Raw genomic sequence first — 26208 nt, 5'->3', positions numbered from 1 at the left:
GAGAAGAAATTCATGGAGAGAATGGGAGAATGAAATCAGTGAGATTGATAAATTTATAAAAAATGGAAGTAAAGATGTAAGATACTTTTACCTTTCTAATGGGGAAGATGAGAACCCCAGTTCTTCTTCATGGCACTTACACTTGCAACTGTTAAATTACTTATGTACTGAATGTTCTCTTTACCACTAGACTGTAAGCTCTATGCGGGTTGGCACTGAATTTGTATTGTTGGTTATAGTCAGTGTAGTGAGCTTGGTGATTGTAAATACAGTAATTTCCTTGTTAGAGAGTAAAGACTGATAGGAAAATGAAGTTCTTTGTTTTTTAGTTCATGCCTGTCTGTTTTGACTAATGAAATAATACTTACTAATTATCTACTGTATAATCCAATTATGGCTCATACCATTGATGGGGTTATAGTCTGATCAGCAAGAGGGACCAGGTACCAGCATTGAGATCTACTTCTATAATATTGGGGCATTTCTTGCCAGTTTTATATCTGTGTATAGGTAATAAAAATAGCATGGCTCTCTAAACCTTAATACAGCTAGCTTTTCTTACCAAATGTTTTATGTCTTTTCTCCATGTATAGAAGTATTTCTTTGTAACCTGATTTTTAATGGCTCCATAAAGTCCATTATGTAGATGTTCCATAATTTACTTAATCATTTTAAAAAAATACATGCTTTTATTCTTTTAAAAAGATACTTAGATTACATAAATAATACGGGGGATTCTCATATGCCCTGCTCTCTACCCCTCCCACATTTTCCCACATTAACAACATCCTTTATTAGTGAGGTACATTTGTTACAATTGAAGAAAACATTTTGGAGCATTGCCACTAAGTGTGGGTTATCGTTTACTTTGTAGTTCATACTCTCTCCTGCACAGTTATGTAAGTTATGACAAGATATATAATGGCCTTTATCTGTCATTGTGGTGTCATTCAGGACAATTCCTAAGTCCCGAAAATGCTCCCTTACTACATCTATTTTTCCCTCACCCTGCCCTCAGAACCACCAGTGGCCACTGCCTCCACATCAGTGATGTTCTTCCATTGCTAGAATCACAATAAGTCTATAGTAGAATACCAGTAAGTCTATTCTAGTTCATTGTTCATTCCCCAATCCTGAGGCTTCTAGGATAATGATGCCCACTCCACCTCTAATTGAGTGGGGCTTAGATCCCATGGGGAGATGGATGGGATGATCTTGCTTGCAGTTACAGGCTCCCTCTATTCCCTTGGGATGGACGTTGTCCATCATCCTCTCCTTGTTAGTTGTCCTGGGTGAGACCAATGAACTGGAGAGAAGGTGTTTCAACATTGTTGAGTCAGGGCCAAACTGGCACATGGGAAGCCCAAGATTTAAGTCTCTTGGACGTACACCTATCAGCTCTAGTATTAATTCTAGGTTCAAAAAGAAGGGGCAGAAGAGCCATGTGTAGGGAAACCACACTTGACTCCACCTCTGTCACACTGGGGAACATAAATTCTCAAATAGGGCCCACTGGCAGATGCCAAACTCCTGAGCTGCCTGCCTCGCCTATAGTGTCTGGGTGTTTCCAGAGCCCTCAGGAACTTCATAGAGAAATGATGCTTCATGAAAAAGGGGTGTTGCTGTCAATGCCTGAAGGCAAGGTTGGTGGATATGAAATAACTTGTTTTATTTTTTGATTTTGGATAGAGGAGGGTCTTAGAAAAGCTTCTTAGTTGTTATCCAGAAGCCAGGAGAAAGGGAGGTTGAAGGCAGAGAAGAAATCTTTAATGGAACAAAGACAAGAAAGAAAAGAAGGGGTCAGAATCTCAAATGATACTTGAAAATGATAGGGGCTCTTCTTCCCTGGGTTTAAAAGGAAAAGAGGTAAGGAAAAGTGGAAATACAGGGGCATTTAAAGATGGAATGAGGGAACATCAAGGGTCTGTAACCCATGAAGTAGGAGGCTAGGTAATTAGTTGCAGGTTGAGGGGTGGATAGGAAAAGGGTGGCAGGGTGCATGGGCATTTTAGTAGAGTGGTAAAGGTCTGTTGAGAATGACCAAGAATTCATAGTACAGCTGTAAGTAGAAAGTAAGGGCTCTGCTGAGAGTCAGCCTGGGGGGAAAAGGAAGCAGTAATAAAAGTACTTGACTAAAACTTTTTTTTTCCCCTTTAAAGGGACTGAAAGAGAAGGCCTGGCATTGGAGAATTTTTTAATAATTTCTCATTAGGTTATGTTAGGCAGACAATTAGGGACAATAGTATCTGCTGTCCAGTCCAACTGCTTGGGAGAATTGAGGAATGGAGTACAGGTGAGGACTGGCTGAGCAGACAGCCGTTGTCTGTGAAGAAGTTCTGCTGAGTCAGCTCAGAGAGCGCCGGGCGGGACTGAGGATTTTTGAGATTTAGCGTTGGAAGGCTCATTCTTTCCCTCTTTTTCGATTAACTCTTGTTCTATAAGTATATCATCTTAAATATGTAAAATAAAAACAACAGAAAGAGATTGGTAATAATTTACTGTTATTTTAAGACAAAATTTAATTTGTATTAAAAAAGCAGTATTGGCTGGGCTATGAGCTTACTGCTTATTGATGCCTGAGTAAAATTTTTCTAATATGCTTACATATTCTGTGGTAAATCAACTCATAGGTTTGGAAATGCAAAGATAACCCTAAAAATAGAATTATTTCCTCCAAGGTATTTGGTCTCCTACCAGTAATTTGTGAACAGGCATTTAGGCTCAGCGAGTAGGCTGTCCTCTGGCATGGGTATCCGACAGGAGCTTTCTATCAATGATGCTTTCCTTAAAAAAACAAAATTAAAATAAAACCATAGTTTACATAACTCCACAAGGAGTTATATAGGAATTATATACCATAATAAATTATGGAAAGCTGTATGGAGCAAGATGTAATTGAAAACCAGCAGCTCGACAAGTTAAAAGCCTCTCTACAACTCAGTTGTTGTCAGTGACTGCTTAACGTAACACTGGGTTTTCCTTTTTGCTTTCAGGAAAACCTTTAACTTACGCCCTGGGTGTTGCCCGTCCACTGTGTCCTCGTGGCTCACCGCTTCTGCCTGCTCCAGCCTTGCTCCGGCAGCTTCCAGGCTTCTGGGCGTCAGAGCTTGTTGGGAAAGCTTGCTGCTTTGGCCTGCTACCCCTGCTTCAGGTGTCAAAAGCTTTTAATTAGCTTGCTTCCTCTCATTTCTATAACTAGGCCCTTGTATCTCTGCATAACCTAGTTCTAGAGTCTAAGAGGAAACTGTCTTTGGCCATTCACCATGCGTTAAACCTCTCATCCCCAGGGTTTTCTGGGAGCCCTGGGGACGGCACAAGAAGTTTTGACGTTGAGAGTGCCTGGGCACATTGACATGGGCATAATGGGTTTTCATGTAGCCAGTGTCCATTCTCATTTATACCTGTGCTGTGCCAATTTTAAGTATTTTGACAATCACTGATGTACATATAAATTGTATGTTCATATTTTGATATGTCTGGCTGTTTAGAAAACAAGTGTTTTTAGTTTAAGAAACTTAGCATTTTTTTCACTTGTAATATTAGTAACATAACCATTTTCAAAAGCATAAATACCGTGATTTCCAGATATTTCAATGTCTATCACCATTAACATGTCAGTGAGTGTCAAAATTACAGGCATGATGACTGGGAAGAACCTTCAGGACCTGGATAGCTAACCATTCTGTACTTATTGTTCTGTAATCAATTACTTAATAATTCTCTGACTATGAGTAAGTTACTTAACTCCCTCCTCCAAGCCTTAGTGTATTTATTTATTAAGCAGTGATACAGGACTGACTTTAGATTGGTATAAGAGTTAAATGAAATATTTTTGTATGTAAAGTGCTTAGACCACAGCTAGGCACAGACTTTGCTTTCTATAAATAAGACCTGGGTTTTTTGCTACCTTATTATTAATGAAAAATTATGGTAGACACGTAAGGTGACAAAAGAAGAGACAAAGTAATGAAGCAATAAATAGTGAATAGACAATGGATAAAAAAAGGCTGAGTTGTGAAGTAGAGATTTTAAAAGCTATACATATTGTTAAGAGAACAGCATGAGCTGGAATAATCTGATACATACTTAATCATAAAATACTCCATTGTCTTTCTTATCATAGTGCCTTATTTTTTGAGTTTCATCATCAGTTTAGTAGTATACTTGCATCTGAGAATATTGATGCCTTATAATGTCCTGTGTATATTCACCCATATAGATTAAAAATAATCATTTATTCAACAAATATTTTTGAGCATTGGGCATACATTGGTCAACAAATCAGAAATAAATATTCTTGGTCTGTTAGTTTTTATATTATAGTGATTGAGGGAAACCATAAACAAAATACATAGTTTGTTAAATAATAAGAGCTATGGAGAAAATGGGGCAAAGAAATGTGGTTGAAAGTGTCCAGGGGCAAGGTGACATTTCAGTGAGTGAGTGGGAAGAGCTATATGGGGACAAGTGCAAAGGCCCTGAGGGGCTTGAGCCAAGTGACTGGGAGAACTACAGCAGAGTGAGCTCGGGGAGAGTGGTATGAAGTCAGGGAGGCTGGAGGCGGGACTGTTGGACTTACAAGTTAGAGTAAGGACTTTGACTTTTACTGGGAGGGAGATGGAAAATGAGTGTCATCCTGCGTTTTGGCAGGATCACTGTGGCTGTAGTGTTGAAAATAGATTGTGGGAGGGAGTAGGGATAACAGTGGAGAGCTCAGGTAGGACCATGTAGGTGGAATAAGATGTAGATTGGAAGGGGTGTGGACTCGGTATGTGAAGGTAGACTGGACCTGCAGTTCTGCATGGCAGCTGTCGATTGGATATTGAAATTCTCTTGATATGATGAGGTCATTCTTAACTTACGGGCTGAAGCTACAAATGATAATATTTAAGTTGTGTTTAAGAACTCACTTGTGTACATTTGTTCCATGCTGATTGCTTCCTAGTGTTTGCTATTTTTAAAACATCCTAACGCTTTTAACATGAAATTTTTAAAGACATCTTAATTTTGAGTGTTTCAAAAAATATATCTGTGTTCTGTATTATATTTATAATCTTCCAATATGTACTAAGTGTACTTTTCATCTTGATCAAATTAAACAAGAAAGGACGCTTTTAAATACTGTATCCTCTTTTATGCCAGTTTGCCCTGGTTCTTGAAAGTATAAAACCTAAAGTTAAAGTTTCAGGAGAATCCTCTTTTTCTTTTTCTTTTTTCCCTCTAAAATGAACATGAAAATTATTTGTAATTTTAAAGGAGAAAGGAATGATCGGCTTTATCTTACTACTTCATCAGTTTCATATTCTTTTCTCTCTTTTTTTAATAACTAGTTCATTTTATTCAAATATATTTCCTGAACTGACTTTTATTTCACTATATACCACCTAATTCTAGAAAAGTTTTCATAGGTAGCTCATGAAACTGTTATAAGATAGCTTTGAGAATGTTTTTCAGCCACCTAGCTGCATAGCATTCCTAGTTATCACACAGAGGTGTAGAATGGGCCTCTCATACTACAATTCCTCAAGAATTAGTGTTTTTTTAATGACTAGGATGAGGTTGGTAACCTCCACTAGATCATTTCATGCTTCAAATCTTACGTACTCCAAAAAGAAGAGGTAGAAAAGAAAATTCAAACTATACCACCTGCAAATATTTGTTCTCCTTATAAATATGTCTGTGGCATATACATACACACATACATGTACATATCTATGTACCTTTGTATTTTATGTGCACGTATAGAAAAGTGGTCATAATGCAAAAACTTTGTCTCATTTAATGTTACATTGCAAACTTTTCCCTGTTATATAGACTTCTTGAATAGTTTTTTCAAGCTGATGGATAATTTTCTGTTCTGTAATATATTTAGCCACTTTCATTTTTTAGAATAAGTTATTCTTAATATTTTACTGTTGAAATCACACTGGTGAATGTTGTGGTTTAGTTTTTGTCTATAGATTTTTCAATTGAGGGGATCTCTATGTACATTTATGTGCCATGTGTATTTAATTATAGAGAAATTGAAGAGCTCAAAGTTCTGTATTTTTGTAGCTAAAGAAGTTGAAGAGGTTGGAAGGTATAAGGCCTTCCACATATTAGTGGTATGTGCTTAGGGCAATACCTGACACATAATAATATGAATCCTTAACAATGGTGTCAGAGCCTCTTGTAAGCATTTTATGCTTGTATTAATTACTTTAATCTTTACCACAACTATATAAGGTAAGTATCATTATTAGCCCTGTTACATCGAGGAGAAAACTGAAGCACTGAAAGGTTAAGTTATTTTATCAGAGCTATGCAACTGATGACAGAACCAGGATGCTACCCCAGAGATCTCACTGCAGAGACCATGCCAGGACTCCCCTCCCCCAAATACGCTAGCTGAGTGCTTGAGCATTCACTTAAAGCTAGATAGCCCCATCATGCTATCAGGTATGCCTTAAAAACTAAAATGATTGCATTTTAAGTTGAGATATTTCCTATTCCTTCCCACCACTTTAGCTTTTAATTGATGAAAAACTAAAATCACAGTCATGATAACCATTTTCCACAATTACCAAGAAATGGCCTTAATTATATAGTATTATGCACTGGTTTTAATTATATTTTTATTGCATTCTGATTAAAATATAAATTTATTAAATGCCCTTGATATGCACATTTGCTATTAAGATTTGTTTTTCTTTTGTAATTTTGGCAGTTGAGTTTTAACTTGTTCCTACCTTTGGGAATACATAGTCTCTGCATATTATATATGCAGAAATACATACCTCTGCATATTAAGGGTTGTTCATCTTTCCTTTCCCTGCCCCCAGTAACTGGAAACATCCTCATTGAACCTCTCCCTTCCTCTTCCAAGTTCAGCCTTTATAGCGTTATCCATGAGCTGACAGGCCTTTAGAAACAAATCTAATCAATTTATTGATGGTAAGAATGGGGGCTTATTGTTTGTATTTGACAGGTTTTGATCTATAACTAAAACACAAATTATAGAAATATGTGTGCCAATGTCATATGTGTGCATAATGTCCGTGGTTTGTATTAATAGAACTGTTATCTTAGTTATTCTCTAGGTATGATGCGGGGAGGGAGGCAGGGGTTTGGTAGAGTCTGTAAGAGTATGTGGTGTGAAAAATGGGATCATTTTCATTTATTTCACACCATTTGATCCCTGTGGAACATGTTTGTCTTCGCAGCTTACATTCCCTAGAGCATCACGTTGGAATTTGGCATGCATTACTCATTCTGCTTTAGTTCTTTCATGTTGCACATTTTGCCTATTTCTTAGTGATGGTAGATGCTGAGTTAAAATTCCAGGATAGAAAACTTGGAAAAGAGGATCTACTCTAAGTTGCTAATTGATTCAGTGTTCACAAATAGTTATTTGTTTGGCACATGTAATTTTTTTTATCATTTAATTTAGGATCGTAGAATTTGAATTGTTTTATAATTAATGATAATTGGTACTTTTTTTACAGAGAGGAAAAAGGAAAATGGATGACAAAAACAGTTTGTCATATTGTAAAAGTTATTTTTTTTTAATCTTTTCTAGGTTGCTGTAGTAAAACTAAAAAATGCAGACAAAGTTTTTGCCATGAAAATATTGAATAAATGGGAAATGCTAAAAAGAGCTGAGGTAAGTGTTTTATATATTTGACTATTTAAATAACATTCTTAGAAATAATTTTAGAGAACTATAAAATTATTTAGAGCCAATATATACTTAGATATCATTTAGTAACCTTTTATCTATGATGGCATTTTTAAGGCATAAGAGACAAAATCAGTAATTTACAATTCTAATATAATTATAAAACTTATTAATTTAATATTAACTGAAAACTAAATGCAAACCCTTGTAATATGGGGCTTATAGCTATGTTAAAAAGATGCATGATAAGCAGTTTCTCTTATTGAAGGAAATTTTTTAGTGAATGCTTTTCAATTTGGCATATAATTTATGTCTGTATTCTGCTCCAAGCAAAATTCAGCAAGGGTTTTGGATTTGCCCGTTCAGAATTCTGTTTATTGCTGATTATGCAGTTAATTTACATTTTGTTTTGTATTATTAAGATGTTATAAAATCTGATAATGTAACAGTCATCAGCATTTTTCATTGGTGCTAAATTTCAGGGAAGGGTTGACGGGAGTGATGTTAAAAATGTAACAGCTACTATGGTTTAGTCACAGCTGACATTGTACGTAGATTTGGATGGGCTTCTGTAGGTCACCTGCTGTGGTCGATCATAGCGAGGGGCTGGATGGGAGAAGCAGAACTTACTTACGTGTAATTGTTCAATATTTTAACACGTCGAAGGGCTCTTCTGGCCAGCAGGCTGGATAATAGGGATAGAGGTTGATTAAGACCCTAAAGAGGACCACGAGAGTTTAGCCCTTAGAAATCTTTTTTTCTTTTTTTAAAAATCTACAAGTACTTGTAGCAACCTGAAGAATAGCAAATGTATCACAAAACACAAAGAAACTAATGACCACTTGTATTGTCACCAGAATTGATCAGTCTTTTTTTCTATGTGTCTACTCAACAAAACTATACAAGTGAAATACAAATATATTCTTTGTAAAGCAAATAATAGTACATTACAAATAAAGTTAAAATACTTTTTTTTTTTTGAAAAATTTCCCCCCCTTTTAGGAGGTACTGGGGATTGAACCCATAATCGTGTACATCGGAAGCAGGCGCTCAACCACTGAACTACATCTCCCTAAAATACTTTCTTTTTTAAAGATTTATTTTTATTTATTTCATCCCCTGGTAACCCCTTGCCCCCGTTGTCTGCTCTCTGTGTCCACTTGCTGTGTGTTCTTCTGTGTCTGCTTGCATTCTCATTAGGTGACTCTGGGAACTGATCTTGGGACCTTCCAGAGTGGGAGAGAGGCGATTGTTCTTTTGTGCCACCTCATTTCCCCGTTTTGCTATGTCTTTCTATTTTCTCTCTTCTGTGTCCCTTGTTGTGTCATCTTGCTGCACCAGCTCTCCACATCAGTCGGCACACCTGTGCAGGGCAGCTTTCCCATGCAGGGTGGTTCTCCTGCACGGGGCAGAATTCCTGTGTGGGCTGGCACTCCATGTGGGCCAGCTTGCCATGCAGGCCAGCTTGTGCTCACCAGGACGCCCTGGGCATTGAATCCTGGACCTCCCATGTGGTAGATGGGAGCCCAATTGCTTGAGTCTCACATCCTTTTCCCCCCGAAATACGTTTGGACCACCCTCTTCCCAAGTCCAGTTCTTCTCTTCCTCCTGAATGTAATTACTATGTATATAGGAATACCCCGTTTAAAAAAGTATCTGGAAACTTTTACGTCACCATCTCTCATACATTCTTGTGCCCATTGCAATAAATAAATAACTAGACTTTACTTTTGAATTTCCCTGAGACTGGCATTGTCTTACTAACACTGGTTGGATTTTCCAGGTAGTAAAGTCTGACATTGAGCCTTGTGTACAGGATATACATTAGGGAATTGTTTTGAGATCAAGCCCTGTGGAAGAGAGGGGTGGAAATGGGATTTGTCAAGGGGAAGTTAAGCTCCCTCAGTTGACCTCACAAGGAATTTTGGAGCAGAAGCAGTCCTTCAGAGCTGTGGCCAGTGCTCAGCCACGTCTCGGGCCTGCCTGAGTCGGTTCCTGGATGTGGGCTGCCTCTGGAAGGATGTGGCCTTGTACAAGGAGGATTTCCACAGCTGACAGACGCTGAGGGGATTGGCAGCATTCCCAGCAGGTGGAGCAACAAGTTTTAAGTTAAACCTTTCTTTATTGAGTTGAAATTGGTTCTTATTTTCTGTGAAGTTGGATATGTTATAGAAGATTTATGTAAAAGCAAAATAACTGGATTAGTTTTCATTACTGACTGGAAGTGCTGGCAAAATTTATGAAGAAACAAGGGAGAATTTAAAAGGAAATAGTATTGTATCAAATCAAAAAGTAGATTCTGGTTCTGGGACACGATGGCATAGATTCGGTTCTCCCTGATCCTTTCTCTCAGCACAGCTGAAGTCTGGAGCTCTCAGCGATGGCGTGGTGACACCTGGGGCTGGAAAGACCTTTGTCGCGAGGGCCGTGCATGCGCTGAGGAATGTTAGCCACGTCCCTGGCTCTGCTCACTGGCTGTCAGTAGCACTCCCCCGGTTGTGACCACCAGGCACAAGTAGGCCACGCTCTGCATCTCGGTGTCGCATTTGAAGAATGAATTGAGATCGTTTAATACCTGTGTGTACAGATAAAAACATGCTATCTGGTGTTTGCTTCCAAAAAATCCCGTATGAGTGTGGGCACACATGCGTGTGTGTGGAGGAGTGGTGTTAGATTGGTGATGGTGTAGAGGAAGCAAGATGGGTTGACAAGGTAATTGTTGCAGTTGAGTGCTTAGTACACTGGAGGGAGGACTGTGGTGATTTGAGCTTATGTTATGAATCCCAAAAGGGGAAAATTATGTTTGTAAACTAACCTATTCTTGAGGGTCCTTTGATTAGATTACCTGATAAGATCGATTTAGGGCTTTTGATTGGACTTGGTGAGTGAGGCGTGTGCCATCTGGAGTTTCCGTCCCCGGCTGGGTTTGAGAGACACAGGAATGGAAGCCCCACCCTGTTTGATCCTGCCATGTGAGGGAGGTTTGCCCACAGCCGACCCGCAGAGGGAGACGCCCGAGAGAGAGGAGGCGTGGTCAGAACAGGCCCGTGCAGGGCTGCCCACCTGCAGAAAGGCAGAGGCCACAGCTCGGACGGGTGGCTGCCTTGCTTTGGCAGGTGGCAGCTGACTGGTGAGAAGCCGTGATTCAGACTTCTCACACCTTGGAACTGTGAGCTGGTCCCCAAATAAGTCCGTTTTATAAAAACCAACCCATATCTAGTGCTTTGTATTGGCAGCCTTATGGTAAACTAAAATAAATGTTATACTTTTCTTTCTACTCTCTGTATTTGAGATTTTTAAAATAAAGAGCTTTTTTCAATTTATTTATTTGAAGTTTAGCATAGATTAGAACCTGCTTAACCAGAGTTTGTCTTTTGAAAAAAGTCTTTGTAGATTTGTTTAGATTGGAATCATCAGTGAGATTAAATAATGGATGTTTGTTAGATTCTAAAGGTCTGTAAAATTTCAGATAGCTGTCAGAGTACAGATAGCTCCAGGAGTGAGGAGTCTCCTAAGCTCTGAACAGAGATAGGTACTGTCAGACTGTTCTTCCCTTAAACAGCCTAGAGTTTACCCATTTTTATCATTAGCACTAATAAGCAAACTCAGGATTTCAAAGAAATGCACTGAACTCTCAGTACTTTTAAAAGACGTGAAGTGTTTATAAAATTATTTTAACTTCAATTCCTGACTAGCTGTTTCTGTATTCTGCTTGACAAACCTCATTGCCAAAGGAGTCAGTCTGCTAGGCTGCATTGTCTAGCCCTGGTCTGTGCTTTCAGAAGTGGTATATAGAGCAGGCTTAAAGCATGGCAGCAGAACGAGGAGGCCACCCTGGCTCCTGGACAGACTTTCCAGCATTAACGTACTTGCTCCCAAGCCACAGCAGCAGGACACGAAGTACACCGTCACAGCTGAGCTCAGCAGTCGCCAGGGCAGGAGCCATCTCCTGGGCTCTGGTTGAAAGGGCCTGTGTGCTCTGGGTGGCGGTGCTTTTTCTTGGTTCTCCTTTATCAGTAAAGTTGTCTTTGTAACTTAGTAGTCTCATCCTTTCCTTACACAGTACTTATTATCACCTAGTATTTAAGGTTAAGAATTCTGTAGTACTTATTTGTTTATTAGGAATTTAACATATCTTTTTACCAGTGCTGGTATTTTCGTTAAGATTGCTACTACTGTTTTTTGTTAATGTGCTGTTACAAGATTGCATACTTTTTATTAGAAAAGTATAGGTTTATAGAAAAGTCAGTTGCATGTTTTTTGAATGGGTCTGTTCAACATTATTTTTCATATGTCCCACAATTTTTAAAAAATCAGTATATATTTTTTAAACTTAAAGATTGTAAAATTGATTTATTGAAAAAGCAATTCAAGAATACCCAAAAAGCAGTTAGACACTTCTACATTAGGAAGAAGGACATAAAACAAGAAACACCACATCAATGATTCAAACTATGATTCAAACTGAAAAGAGAAAGGACTCTTGGGGTCTCCTTTAGGACAGAACAGAGGGGATGATAAGATCAAAGCACTGTGTCAGGTACCACAGTGTTGCTACAACATGGAGGTATAACTGGGCAAATTCAAGTTGAGGGGGAATGAAGCATATTATTTTGTGGGTATTTTTAAATGAAATTTTAGGAACTGCCTTTAATAAAAAAATCAATTTTATTGATACATATTATTAAAGCATAAATCCATCCAAAGTGTGCAATTAATGGTATTTGGTATAATCACATGGTTGTGATTATTGCATTCATTATTGCATTCGTCACTTCAGTCGTTATTAGAGAATTCCAATAATAAACAAAAAACAGACAAACCAAAAAAACCTCATCATGTATCAGTCTTTCTGTGCTTCTCCTGCTGTATATAGCTGCTAGTCTGTTTCTGTCTCTAGTTTATTTATATTGACATTTTGTAAAAGCAGTCTTATATATGCATTATTACTGATACTGGTGTTTTACATGAGGTTTCTCTATGTTATACAGTCCTGTGTTACGTTTTGAGCTTTCCTTTTAGTCTTTCGACCTTCCCTTTAAACCACTGTCATACCCGTATAATAGCTCTGCTAGTTACAGGCACTATTATATGTTTTTACCATTTCTATTCATTTCCAAAGATTTACAAACAACCTTTTAACCAATTCTGCACAGATTAACCCTCAGCTTTCCATTTTCCACCCTCAATCTATTTTCTGTTGACCTGTTTTCTAATTATTTACTCCATGAGTTTGCACAGTATATGTAGTTCATAATTACATAGTCATACAGTGTTTGTCCTTTTGTGTCTGGTTTGCTTCACTCAACATAATGTCCTCCAGGTTTGTCCATGTTGTTGTATATTTCACTACTTTATTTCTTCTTACTGCTGCATAACATTCCGTTGTGTGTATACACAACAATTTGTTTATCCATTCATCAGTTGACGGACACCTGGGTTGTTTACAGTTTTTGGCAATTGTGAATACCAATGCTATGAACATCAGTGCGCAGATACCTGTTTGTGTCTCTGCTCTCAGTTCTTCTGGGTTTATACCTAGTAGTGGAATTGCTGGGTCACATGACAAGTCTATATTCATGTTCCTTAGGAACTGCCAAACAGTCCTCCATAGTGGCTGTACCATTCTACATTCGCACCAAGAGTGAATAAGTGTTCCTATCTCTCCACATCCTCTCCAACATTTACAGTTTTCTGACTTTTTAAATTGTGCCAGTCTAATAGGTGAGAGATGATATCCCATTGTAGTTTTGATTTACACTTTCCCAATCACTAGTGATGTTGAACTTTTTTTTTTTTTTTGGCTATTTATAGTTCTCCTTTGGACTATTGTCTGTTCAAGTCTTTTGCCCATGTTTTAATCAGGTGGTTTGTCTTTTTGTTGTTGAATTGTAGTTTATTTATATATCATGGATATTAAACCTTTATTGGATATGTGAGTTCCAAATATTTTCTCCCTTTGAGTCAGCTGCTTTTTCACCCTTTTTACAAAGTCCTTTGAGATGTAAAATTGTTTAATTTTGAGGAGGTCCCGTTTATTTTTTTCTTTTGTTGCTCTTTCTTTGGCTGTAATATTTAAGAAACTACCACCTACCACAAGATCTTGAAGATGTTTTCCTGCATTTTCTTTTATGAGTTTCACAGTTTTCGCTTTTATATTTAGGTCCTTGATCCATTTTGAGTTAATTTTTGTATAAGGTATGAGATAAAGCTCCTCTTCCTTTTGGATATGGATATCCAATTCTCCCAGCACCATTTGTTGAATACACGGTTCTAGTTCAATTGGGAGGTCTTGACAGCCTGGTCAAAAATCACTTGACCATATGTGTGACATCTGTTTCTGAGTTGTTGATTCAGTTCATTGGTCAATGTGTCTGTCTTTATGCCAGTACCATGCTATTTTACTGCTGTAGCTAGGTAATTTGCTTTAAAGTCGGGGAGTGAGCACCTCCTACTTCATTCTTCTTTTTAAAGACATTTTTGGCTTATTTGGGGCCCCTTACCCTTCCAAGTAATTTTGATAAAGGCTTTTCAATTTCTGTAGAAAAGCTCTTGGTATTATTTTTATTGGGGTTGCTTTGGATCTGTAAATCAGTTTGAGTAGAATTGACATCTTAATGATATTTAGTCTTCAAGGCCATGAATATGGAATGTCCATCAATTTATTTAAATCTTCTTTGTTTCTTCTTAGCAATGTTTTGTAGTTTTCTGAATATAGGTCCTTTATGTCCTTGGTTAAATTTATTCCTAAATATTTGGTTCCTTTAGTTGTTACTATATATGAAAATTTTTTCTGATTGCTCATTAGTAGTGTATAGAAAAACTACTGATTTCTTGCTTAATAATCTTGTATCCTGCCACTTTGATGAGCTCACCTATTAGTTCTAGTAGCCTTGTTGTGGATTTTTTGGGATGTTTTAGGTAAAGGATCCCATATTATCAGTGAATAGGGAAAGTTTTACTTCTTCCTTTCCTATTTGGGTACCTTATTTCTTTTTCTTGCCTAATTGCTCTAGCTAGAACTTCTAGCACAATATTGAATAATAACGGTGACAGTGGACATCCTTGTCTTGTTCCTGGATCTCAGTGGGAAAGCTTTTGGTCTTTCTCCATTGAGTACAGTGCTGGCTATAAGTTTTTCATATATGCACTTTACCCTATAGAGAAAACTTTCTTCTGTTCCTATCTTTTGGAGTGTTTTTGTCAAGAAAAGATGCTGTATTTTGTCAAACACTTTTTCTGCATCAATTGAGATTTTTCTTCTTCAATTTATTAATGTGCTTTATTTCACTAATTGATTTTCTTGTGTTGAACCACCCTTGCATTCCTGGGATAAAACCCACTTGATCGTGGTGTGTAATTCTTTTCATGTGCTTTTGGGTTTGGTTGGCAAATTCTTTGTTGAGGATATTTGTATCTATATTCATTAGAGATATTGGTCTGTAATTTTCTTTTTTCATAGCATCCCCCCCCCACCCTGAGATGCCTCCCTCATCTGTTTCCTCATTGTCTGTTCATCTTCTTTAGGAGTCACTGGGAACTGAACCTAGGACCTCCCATATGGGAGGCGAGTTCCCAAACACTTGAGCCACTTCCGCTCCCTGCTGGTTGTGGTGTCTGCTTGTTGTGATGGTTGTGGCATCTGCTAGTTGCAGTGTCTGCATGTTACAATGTCTCCTTGTAGTGGTGTCTTGCTGGTTGCGGCGTTTGCTCATTTTCTTCAGGAGGCGCCGGGAACTGAACCTGGGACCTCCCATGTGGGAGGCAGGAGCTCCGTCACTTGAGTCACACCCACTCCCCACTTTCTTCTTTTTTGATGTAAGCATTGAGGGCTATGGATTTCCCTCTCAGCGCTGCTTTTGCAGTATCGTATAGGTTTTGATATATTGTGTTCTCATTTTAAGTCATTTCAAGAGATATGCTGAATTCTCTTGCAGTTTCTTCTTTGACTCATTGATTATTTAAGACTGTGTTGTTTAATCTCCATATATTTATGAATTTTCCCTTTTTCCATCCATTATTGATTTCCAGCTTCATGCTGTTATGAACATGAGGAAGTGTTTTGTGTAAGTTCAGTCTTTTTAAATTTATTGAGACCTGTCTTGTGACCCAACCTTTGATCTGTCCTGGAGAAGGATCCATGCACATTTGAAGAGAATATATGTCATGCTGTGTTTTAAACTTTTAAAACAAAAAACAGTGTTATTGTTTATGGGTCTATATATATGGGAAGGATACATACTAACTCTAGATTATTGATTATTTCTGGGGAGGAAGCAAGGAGAATGATGTAAAGGTAGGAAGGCTGCAAGTTCTGTCTTATTAAAAACCTTGATAAAGGATCTGAAATAAATACGCCAAATGTTAACATTTGTTTCATCTGTCCTGGTGAGTTTTTCCATGGTTGTTAGATTATTTTCATATTTTTCTGATTTTTGAACTATAACAGTATTTTAAATATGAAATATTCTTAAAATGTTTTATCTACAGTTTCTATAAGTGCTTTAAAACTTGATTTAGTTATTGAAAAGTCATATAACATGGGGTATATTCCTTTTTCAGAACAGAAATACTAAAATAAGCATATGAAACAATTGTCCTTGCACATTATATTTCCTTGTTTTACGTAATGTGTTCTCCCAACTAAATTTTCTTTTTTCTTTTCAGACAGCATGTTTTCGAGAAGAAAGGGATGTATTAGTGAATGGAGATAATAAATGGATTACAACTTTGCACTATGCTTTCCAGGATGACAATAACTTAGTAAGAATCATTTATATATGTTTCTATATCCTTATTAATTTTCCCACGGTAGAATTTCGCATTATTTTCTTTAGGAATTATATTTAAATGTAGATTTTACGTAGAAAACCACTGTGTTTCACAGAGTAAGAGTTGTTATTTGATTTGTGATGTTTTTCTTAGGTCATTTGATACCTTTCCTACTGGGATTTTTAATGCTTTTTCATAAGCAAGTCAAAACATTTCAAAGAGATTTAATTCCTCTCCATTTATTTCTGTAGAATGTACCCTGGCTGTTTTCTTTTATAATTTCCCCAGTATATTTTTTTTGTAGTTTTCTATTGCTGTTTAATATCTTACATATTTGAATTTCAACGTGACCATGTGCTACTTTAAGTAGAGCCACTTTTATAACCTCGGCTATGTCTAACTTTGTATTAAGATCATGAACCATTTGATGAGAAGCCAGGAAAGAGCTTGGAGGAATATAAAAATATTAGAAGTACTGCCAATTGAAAATAAGTAAGAAGAAGAAAAAGGAAATAAGTGAATGAGAAAATAAGATGAAATCTACTACAATTCCATATTCAGCGCCTTGTCCTGCTATTCTAAGCTTTTCATTTCTTGACCCCACTTTTTTTCAAGGTTTATTTTTCAATATTGCTGTTTGTCAAACATGCATCAAGTTTCTGCTATGTGCCAGATACTACAGTAAGCACTGGGATACAAAAATGAATAAGACAGGAGTGGGTGCAGCTCATTGGTTGAGCACTTCTTTCCCATGTATGATGTTCTGGGTTCAATCCCGATACCACCTAAAAAAATTTTGTTTTTTCATTCATTTGAGAATATTTCTTGAATATCTGTTTTGTGCCAGGCACTGTTCTCTAGATTATTGGATATAAAGTAGTGAACAAGATACAGGATATCATTTCTTACTGTTCTTTTTAAAGATTTATTTTGTTTATCCCCACCCCTCTGTTTTTGCACTTGCTGTCTGTTCTCTGTCCACATGCTGTGTGCTCTCTCTATCTGTTCGTCTTCTCTTTAGGAGGCACTGGGAACTGAACCTGGGACCTCCCATGTGGGAGAGGTGCTCAATTGCTGGAGCCACATCCGCTACCCCTTATGTTCTTATATTCTAGCAAGGGGAGCCAGACAATCCAAGATCAAGTAAATAATATTTTCAGGTTATAAATTTTATGAAGGAAATGCAGCAGCATAATGAGCTAGAAGGTGACGTGGGTCAGAGTTGTACACTGAAGAGGATGGTGAGGCCCAACTTCTCAAGCTGACCTGAAGACAAGAAGCTGATAAGAGATCCAAGGGAGGGAAACGGACTTTGGCCCAGTGGTTAGGGCGTCCGTCTACCACATGGGAGGTCCGCGGTTCAAACCCCAGACCTCCTTGACCCGTGTGGAGCTGGCCATGCGCAGCGCTGATGCGCACAAGGAGTGCCATGCCACGCAAGGGTGTCCCCCGCATGGAGGAGCCCCACACGCAAGGAGTGCGCCCATGAGGAAAGCCGCCCAGCGTGAAAAGAAAGAGCAGCCTGCCCAGGAATGGCGCCACACACACTTCCCGTGCCGCGCTCGACAACAGAAGCGGACAAAGAAACAAGATGCAGCAAATAGACACCAAGAACAGACAACCAGGGGAGGGGGGGAAATTAAATAAATAAATAAATCTTTAAAAAAAAAAAAAAAAAGAGATCCAAGGGAAAGAGAATGGGGGAGCACCTAGTGTAAAGGGACCAAGGCAAAAAAGAGCTTGGAACAGAAAGAAGACGAGTGTTACTAGAGAACAGAGAAAAGAGAAGAGTCTTATAAGGTGGGGCCACAAGTGTGTAAACCAAACCGAGAAGTTTGGATTTCTTGGTAATTTCAGTGGGAGTCAATTTGAGGAGTTTTTCTTTAATGAATTTTATTTAGGTATAATTTATATAGAATGTTTCAGTCTCCCCAAAAAGTGGACCTTTTTAGGGTAGACCTTCATCTCGTCTCTCCCAATAGTTTTCCTTTCTAGAATCTTATATAAATGTAATCAGTATATATTTGTGTCTGACTTCTTTGGCTCATCATAATGCCTGTGAAATTTATCCATGCTGTTGTACCTGTCAGTAGTTTTCCATTGTCCATTCTATTTTTAGTTGCCCTGTTTTTCAAATATTCTATAGTGCTCTATTTTATTTGTTTTATGCGCTTTTTTGTAGTGGCTGCTCTTGGGCCAAAAATATGCATTCTTAACTTAAGAAAATATATTTTGAGACATTGTTGTTTCTCTTTGTACTTTATACTTGATACCTGACTACTGTACCCTTCCCCATCCTTGCTTCATCATATGTCACACTTTCCACTTCTCTCTTCACGATTTATTCTGCTCTTCTGCAGCGCTGCTGAACTGCTAGAATCTCTGCTCCATTCTCAACCCAGATACAACGGTTAGTTACCTGTTACACCTGAGGCATCCTTTCTCTGGTAGAGTAGAGCATAGTCCTTTCAGCTGACCTCGAGGGGATCTCCTTGCAGACTTCTAGGACCCCTTCCCTATGTAGCTTTCATTTTTCTGGTGTGCCCTCCTGCAGATTCCATCAGCTTCAGTAGTCCTGAACTCTGATTTCTTCTTTTCAACTAGAGGAACTGTGGTGTTCTGTTCAAGTTCCAACTCTCTCTATGCCATGGTCAGGGAATTAGTTGCTGGAAAGCGAGCTAGGGGATTTGAGAGCTCATTTAATGAGTTTACCTTCACTCAGTAATCAGTTTTACATTGCCTGGTTTTTCCATTGCCTGAAAACAGTTGACCCATATATTTTGTCCAGTTGCATAGTTTTTTTTTGTTTTTTTTTATTTTTATTTTTGCATAGTTTTTTAAAGTGGAAGAACTGGTTCAGTACCAATTACTCCGTCCCATTTGAGGGTTTAGTAAAGGGAGTAGTATGATCTGCTGCTTGGAGAATAAATTATAAGAAATTATGATGGTTATTTTTATGTGTCAAATTGACTGTGTTATGGTATCCAGTCTTTTGGTGAAATTTGGCTTTAGGTGTTGCTGTGAAGGTAAATTGTTGATGTGATAAGCATCTACCATCCTGACTTTAAGTAAAGAAGATTACCATACTTGTAATGTGGGTGGGCCTCATACAATCTGCTGAAGGGATTAAGGGCAAATAACTGAGATTTCTAGGGAAAGAAGAAATTCTGTCTCCAGACTATAACCATCTATTCCTTTCTGACTTTTCAGCCTACTGGCATACCCTATGGATTTTAGACTCAAATAATGCAATATCACTCTTACAAGAATTTCCAGCCTGTTGGCATTGTTCAGATTTTGGACTTGCCATCTGACACAATTGTGGAGCCAGTTCCTTAAAATAAATCTCACTGTCACACATTGCTGTATCCTGTTGGCTCTTTCCCTGGAGAACTCTGATTAAGAATCAAGAAATGAAACAAAAGTACCAGAGAGGAGGCTGTTGCATTATTCTAGGTGAAAAGTATCATTCTAGGTGAGATTTGACAGTTGGACTACAGTGGTATAGGGTAAAAATTGGATTAGTTTTCTTAACTTTTTATTCTGGAATAATTTCAAACTTACAGGACTGTTGCAAAAATAATAAAAAATCCACGTAGAGAATGCCAGCATACCCCTACCCAGATACCCAGATTTATTAGCTTTTAGCATTTTGTCATGTTTACTGTATCCATCCATCCGTCTACCTTTCCATCCATTTATCTTTTTTGTAAACATTGAAGAGTAAGTTGTATACCTCATGCCCTTTGAACGCTTAATACTTCCATATATATTTACTAAGAATAACGATTTTATGTTAGTTTAACTTCAATAGCATACACAAATAAACTGTGTTCATCCATTCCCCTACCTTTATGTAGTTCTTGTCACAAATTATATATTTATATATTATGAATTAAAAAACATATTGATGGAATGATTGTTCTCTAAACTCACAACTTCTCTAATAAAAAGCATATTGATTTATCATTTCATCTTATGCATTTGCTTTCTTTGATTCTCTGTGAAGTCAAAGGTAGAGTTACAAACTGAAAGTGCAGTAGTACTGGCATTCATATTTTACCATGTCGTTACATTTACCAGAGATCTTTATTTATTTCTTGTGGCTTCCATCCATCATTTAGTGTTCTCTCCCTACAACTAAAGAATCCCTTTTTCTTCTCTTTAGGGCTGGTTTAGTATTGACAAACTCCTTCAACTTTTCAGAACATTTAAAAAATCTGGGAATGTCTTATTCTCTCTCTCATTTTTGAAAGACAGTTCTGCTGGATTTAGAATTCTTGGTTGGCAATTTTTTGCTTTCAGCACTTTAAATATGTCCTCCTACTGTCTTCTTGCCATCTTGGTTTCCAGCAAGAAATCAGCATTTCATCTTACTGAGGATCCCTTGTACGTGGGGCCTTGCTTCTCTCTTGCAACTTTCAGTACTGTCTTTGTCTTTGGCAATCAACAGTTTTATCTTGGTGTTGGTCTGTTTGGATTTGCCTGTTTATAGTTTATTCAGCCTCTTGGATGATTGCATTAAATTTGGGAAGTTTTTAGTCATTATTTGCCTGAATATTCTTTCTGTTCCTGTCCCTCTTTCCTCTCCTTCTGGGACTCCCACATGTGTATGTATGTTGGTGTGTTTGATGATCTCCCACAGGTCTCCCAGGTACTTTGTACTTTTCTCCACTCTTCATTCTGCTTCTCAGGCTATAGAATGTCATTGTTGCATCTTCAGGTTCACTGACTCTTTCTTCTGCCTGCTCTTGAGCTCTAGGGAATTTTAAATTTCTGTTAGTGATCTTTAGCTCTGTGTGTTTCCTTTTCATAATTTCCATTTCTCTATTGATATACTCTTTGTGTTTATTTGTTATTTATATGTTATGCTAAGGAAATTAGATCTTGTAGTCCCAGCCATGTTTTCTGAAATATTTTCTTTTTTAGTCATGAAACTCTTGTACATCTCTCTGTTTTAAATGATTTTATATCTGAAAAGCTAAACATTAGATATATATAAGTGAAAGTGCCCTGATTGATCTCCTAACTTTCTCCTTCTACTCTCCCTCTTGATTACTGAGAGATCCCTCACAAAACAAAGTTTGTTAGCCTCTGTTTGGGACTTGTGGCAGTTTGGTATTGTTTATGAATTTAAAAAATAGATATTGGATTGTGTTTGTAAACTGGTCTGTTCCCCTGGGCATATTAGATTGTATTGTATCAGAGGTTTCACTTTCACTTTAGTAAATCAAGATTGGGGCTTTTTTAAAATTTTTTAACCACATTATTAGGGTGACTCAGTTTGAGTCCCCACCCCTCCCTCCTTTGTGGACTGTATAAACAGATGCTCAGTCAAAGACAGGGAAGTACATACACAGAGAAGGAGAGCACAGAGAGTTTAGGTTTGGATGCTGGAGTCCTGGGGGAGAGAGCCAAGCTGTTCCTGATAGTTTGCAGCTGAGGAAACCAGAGCCCTGAACAACTAAGCTGAGGAAGAATTGAGCCCTGGAGAGACTATGCCAGCCTACAGCTGAGGCAAGAAGCTGGGACCATGGAGCCTTAGGAGAGAGAGGAAGGCTGGACCCTTGCAGACGTTGGCAGCCATTGTGCTCCAACATTTGGCAACAGACTTTGGTGAGGGAAGTAACTTACCCTTTATGGCCTTGTGACTGTAGGCTTCTACCCCAAATAAATACCTTTTTAGAGCCAACAGATTTCTGGTACTTGGCATCAGCACCCCTTGGCTGACTAAATACAGGGCTGTAGAATGGTTTTAGGCAGGAAACAGCTAGGGTACGTGAGGATGGAAGAAGCTAGAGTGGTTAGTATATATTTAGAATGGTAGAGGTATCAAATTAGGCTTTTAAAGTACAGACCAAGTTGAATACTTTGGATTTTATTGTAACTTCAAGGAGGCTTTTAAGAATAATGAGATAATCATTTTACATAGAATATCCTGGAAGCAGTATGGAGGATGAATTTCAGGGAGCAAAACTAGAGGCGAGGAGACTAGTTGGGAGACTTTCACAATATTCAGGTGACAGATGGTGAGGGCGTGAATAAAAGTGAAGATGGCCAAATAGGGATGAAGAAGGGGGTGTGGCTTCAGGTGCTTTTGAGGAAGTAAGAAAAGTAGGACTTGTGTTTCAGTGGATGTCAGTGTGCAGGTGTCTGACTTATAGAGCCCAGTTGTCAGTGGTCTGTGCACTGAGGTGGGGCATATCAGAGGAAGGGACAGTTTAGAGTAGAGGGGAAGGTGATCATTTTAATTTGATACATACCAGGTTTGAAATGTCATTTGACCCATTCATTGGATTGGATATATAAGTCTCCTTCTTCTAGAAAGTGGTTTGCTGTGGCACTATGTATGTTGGAATCCTTATCCAGATCATGGTTTGGCAAACGTTTGCCCACAGGTCAAATCTACCTTTCTGTGTTTTGTACAGTCTGTAGCCTGAGAATGTTTTTACCAGTCATATATGAGTAGTATATAAAATTCATATCTCAGTTTCCATAAAGTTTTATTGGAACACAGCCATGCTCATTGACCTAAGTTTTGTCTCTGGCTGTTTTTACACTACGATGGCAGAGTTGCTAGTTCTCACAGAGACTCTAAGTGGTACTGTCATTTATATCCCCTATACTCTTTGACAGTGTATAATACTGTTTTTCAAACTGTAGATTGTGACCTGTTAGTGAGCTTATAAAATCAATTTAGTGTGTTACAATCAGCATTTTTATAAATGAAATAGGATTGGAAATAGCAGTTTATAGAAAATAGTAGGAGTAAATACTGTTTCATGAAACTTTTTATAAATGTACTGTAGCATCATGTAAACTCTATTCGTTATTGCTGGTTGCAGTAAAAAAAATGTTCATAAGCAATACCATAGAGCTTTGCAAATGTTAGCTGCTGATTTATTAAATTGGAAGGAATGATGTTTGACATGATTTACCATACTTCTGTGAAATTTTAGGGATGAATTTATCATGCAGATTTCATCTGCATTGATTTGTCAGCAAAAGTCATAAGAGTAAATTAAATATTTGGCAAATATTTCCTTAGCAAAATGTATAGCAGTTTAATCAAAAGTTTCTGAATAGTAAGGACTAAATAATAAGGACTAAATTCTAATGTGACAGTGTATTCTCTTCTAGATAGATGTAACACTGTAGATTTGTGGATTTGTGAAGAATCCACATTTTATTGGAGAATTTACTCACTATAGGAATAAGGTACCCAAATACCAAATTTTATATTATAAAATTTTGCTAAAGTTTCAATGAAAAGAAACCTGAACTATGATTTACCATTCTGTTCCCTCTGAGTTATTTAGTTTTACCTGGACTCTTTGTATTTGTTATTTCTCAGAGAGAAATAATGTGCGTATACTAGCCATTAATTATATTAAAATAAAAGTTATATGATAACTGGAGGAAGGACTCAATCACTATATTAGAGTAGAAGTTACCCAATAACTGAAGGGAGGACTCAGTCATTCTGTATTGGAATAAAAGTTACACAAGAACTGGAGAGAGGACTCAATCACTCTAGTAGTCAAATCTCTTGTAATCTGCCAATTTAGACTTCATGGTGTATGAGTCATAATAGCCAGAAGTCCTGAATTATCTTCCTTATCATCAGAGATTGTTTTGAGTTTTTATAAAGCATAGGAAAAAAAACAACTTTAAAATGTAGACAAGTCTAGTTATAGATAACAGAAAGTAAATTTTATTATACATTATTTTCCAAAATGACTTTTAATCTTTTGACTCTGGAGTAGTCAAATAAGTAACATGCTTTATAGTGCTATACAATTCAAGAAATCTGTAGTAAATAATTTGATTGCCATTTTTTACTTGTTTAAATACCATTACAGCCAGTTTTTAAGAAGTAGATTTTATGCATTTTATTTTCTTCAAAAAAGGGTTTCTAATTTAATGAATGCTCTTAAGAGGTGATTAGAAAAACATTACATACAGAGCTGTTTAGTTGTATCAGCTCTGACATACAAAATCCTTATTACTTAGATATCATTGATAAGAATCACAAAAAATATTTTTTTGTAATAGAGAAAGAAAGGAAGAATAAATTAAAGGTGGAGGCTCTGGGATTAAATGTTAATCTCTATGTATGACAGCAAGACAGTAAAGCAGTTTCATGGTGTGTGGTAGTCTGAGACTGTACATGCCCCAGAAAGTCATGCTCTTCAAGCTGGTCCATTCCTGAGGGTGTGAACCTTTGCGGGTGAGACTCTTTGATAAAGTGGCTTCTGTTAAGTATCTTTTGATTAGGTGACTGCAATTAGGGCATGGCCCAGAGTGGGTCTTAATCCTCTTAACTGGAGTTATTTAAAAACAGGATGAATAAGGAGTGAGAGACAAGAGACAACCACCAGAGCTGAGAGAGAATCATGGCGGCAGGAAGCTGAAGGCAAGTTAGCCTAGAGAAGGAGGGAGAGCCCAGCAGATGACACGTGTGCCTTGCCATAGGACAGAGGAGACCAGGGTTGATGGCATCTGGTCTTTGGGGAGACAGCATTGCCTGATGATACCTTGATTTGATCATTTTAACAGCTATAGCTTCAAAACTGTAAGCTTGCAAGCAAATCCAATTTTGTAAAAGCCAACCCATTTCTGGTATATTGCATTTCAGCAGCCTAGCAAACTAAAACATAGTGTCCCTACAAAGATGTCTAAGCGTAACTAATTTATGAAATGTTCTTTCTCTGGGCACACATTCATTTTATTGATACTTAACAATGTTTTTAGGGTTTTTTTTTTTTTTTTAGCATTTTTTTCCTTGTCTAGCTCTTCAAAACACACAAACTCTGAACTAGAGATTTTTAAAAATTCAGAGTTGGAAATTGTATGGTATGTTTATCCATACATGGTGATCTACATTTCTTGAATTCGGAGGGTTAAAAGATCGTGTGACATTCAGTATATATCTTTGTTTTAGTTTGCTAGGCTGTTGAAAGCAGATACCATAAAATGAGTTGGCTTTAACAATGGGAAATTATTAGCTTACAAGCTTGTAGTTTTGAGACCATGTGAATATCCAAATCAAGGCATCATTAAGGTGATGCTTACTTCCTGAAGACCAGAGCTGCCTGTGATCCTTGGGTTCTCTGCTGCATGGCAAGACAGATGGTGACACCTGCTGGTCTCTCCCTTCTCTTCCAAGTTTCATTGATTTCAACTTCTTGCTTCCATGGCTTTTGTTTCTGAATTACATTTTCTTACAAAGGACTCTAGTAAAGAGATTATGACCCACCCTGGGCTATGCCTTAGCTCATATTACCCCATCAGAAGGTCCTCTTTACAAAAGGTTTACATCCACAGGAGTGGGCTAAATTTAAGAATGTGATTTTCTGGATTACATACAGTTGTCAACCATTGCAATCCTTAATATCTTTTTTTATTATTCTGGTGCTTACTACATACTCTTTTATGTCATAGAATTAGTCAATTTTTTCATTGATTACTGACTCTCTTTTATTTGAGTCAAAAAGGAACTGGTCTAAAGATAAAGAATCCTGAGTTTTCTCTCTCTCACTATCTACCTTTATGTTCAGACAAATCATTAGACTTTTTTCACCTCTGATTATGCATCCATAAAGCAGGAATAACAGTTATTAGCCCCATCACAACCTGCATCCTCATTCTGTGGTTTCTCCTTCATGGAGAAAATGAAAATTATTGATCACTCAAGTGTGAACTTTCTTACCTTTCTACATTTTTCTCCTTGGTCTCTGTATTCCCCTCAATATTTCCTCCCACCCCCCATGTGCAAA

The 26208-nt window shown here is 37.5% G+C and overlaps 1 protein-coding gene across 11 annotated transcripts in view; it reads left to right on the top strand.

Moving 5' to 3' along the window:
• Positions 1-26208, top strand: part of CDC42BPA (CDC42 binding protein kinase alpha) — a 382935-nt gene that overhangs the window by 118030 nt on the left and 238697 nt on the right. For all 11 annotated transcript variants that reach the window (XR_011645344.1, XR_011645345.1, XM_058309378.2 and 8 more), the window contains exons 3-4: positions 7559-7642; positions 16325-16420. Coding sequence is in view for 9 of the 11 variants with exons in the window: in XM_058309378.2 (XP_058165361.1) it covers positions 7559-7642; positions 16325-16420 (180 nt within the window). In the remaining 2 variants the exon portion in view is untranslated. The remainder of the gene's footprint in view (positions 1-7558; positions 7643-16324; positions 16421-26208) is intronic.

This window comes from Dasypus novemcinctus, chromosome 13 (assembly GCF_030445035.2).
Source record: "Dasypus novemcinctus isolate mDasNov1 chromosome 13, mDasNov1.1.hap2, whole genome shotgun sequence".
Classification (NCBI taxonomy): Eukaryota; Metazoa; Chordata; class Mammalia; order Cingulata; family Dasypodidae; genus Dasypus; species Dasypus novemcinctus.
This window is presented reverse-complemented; position numbering and strand designations above follow the sequence as displayed.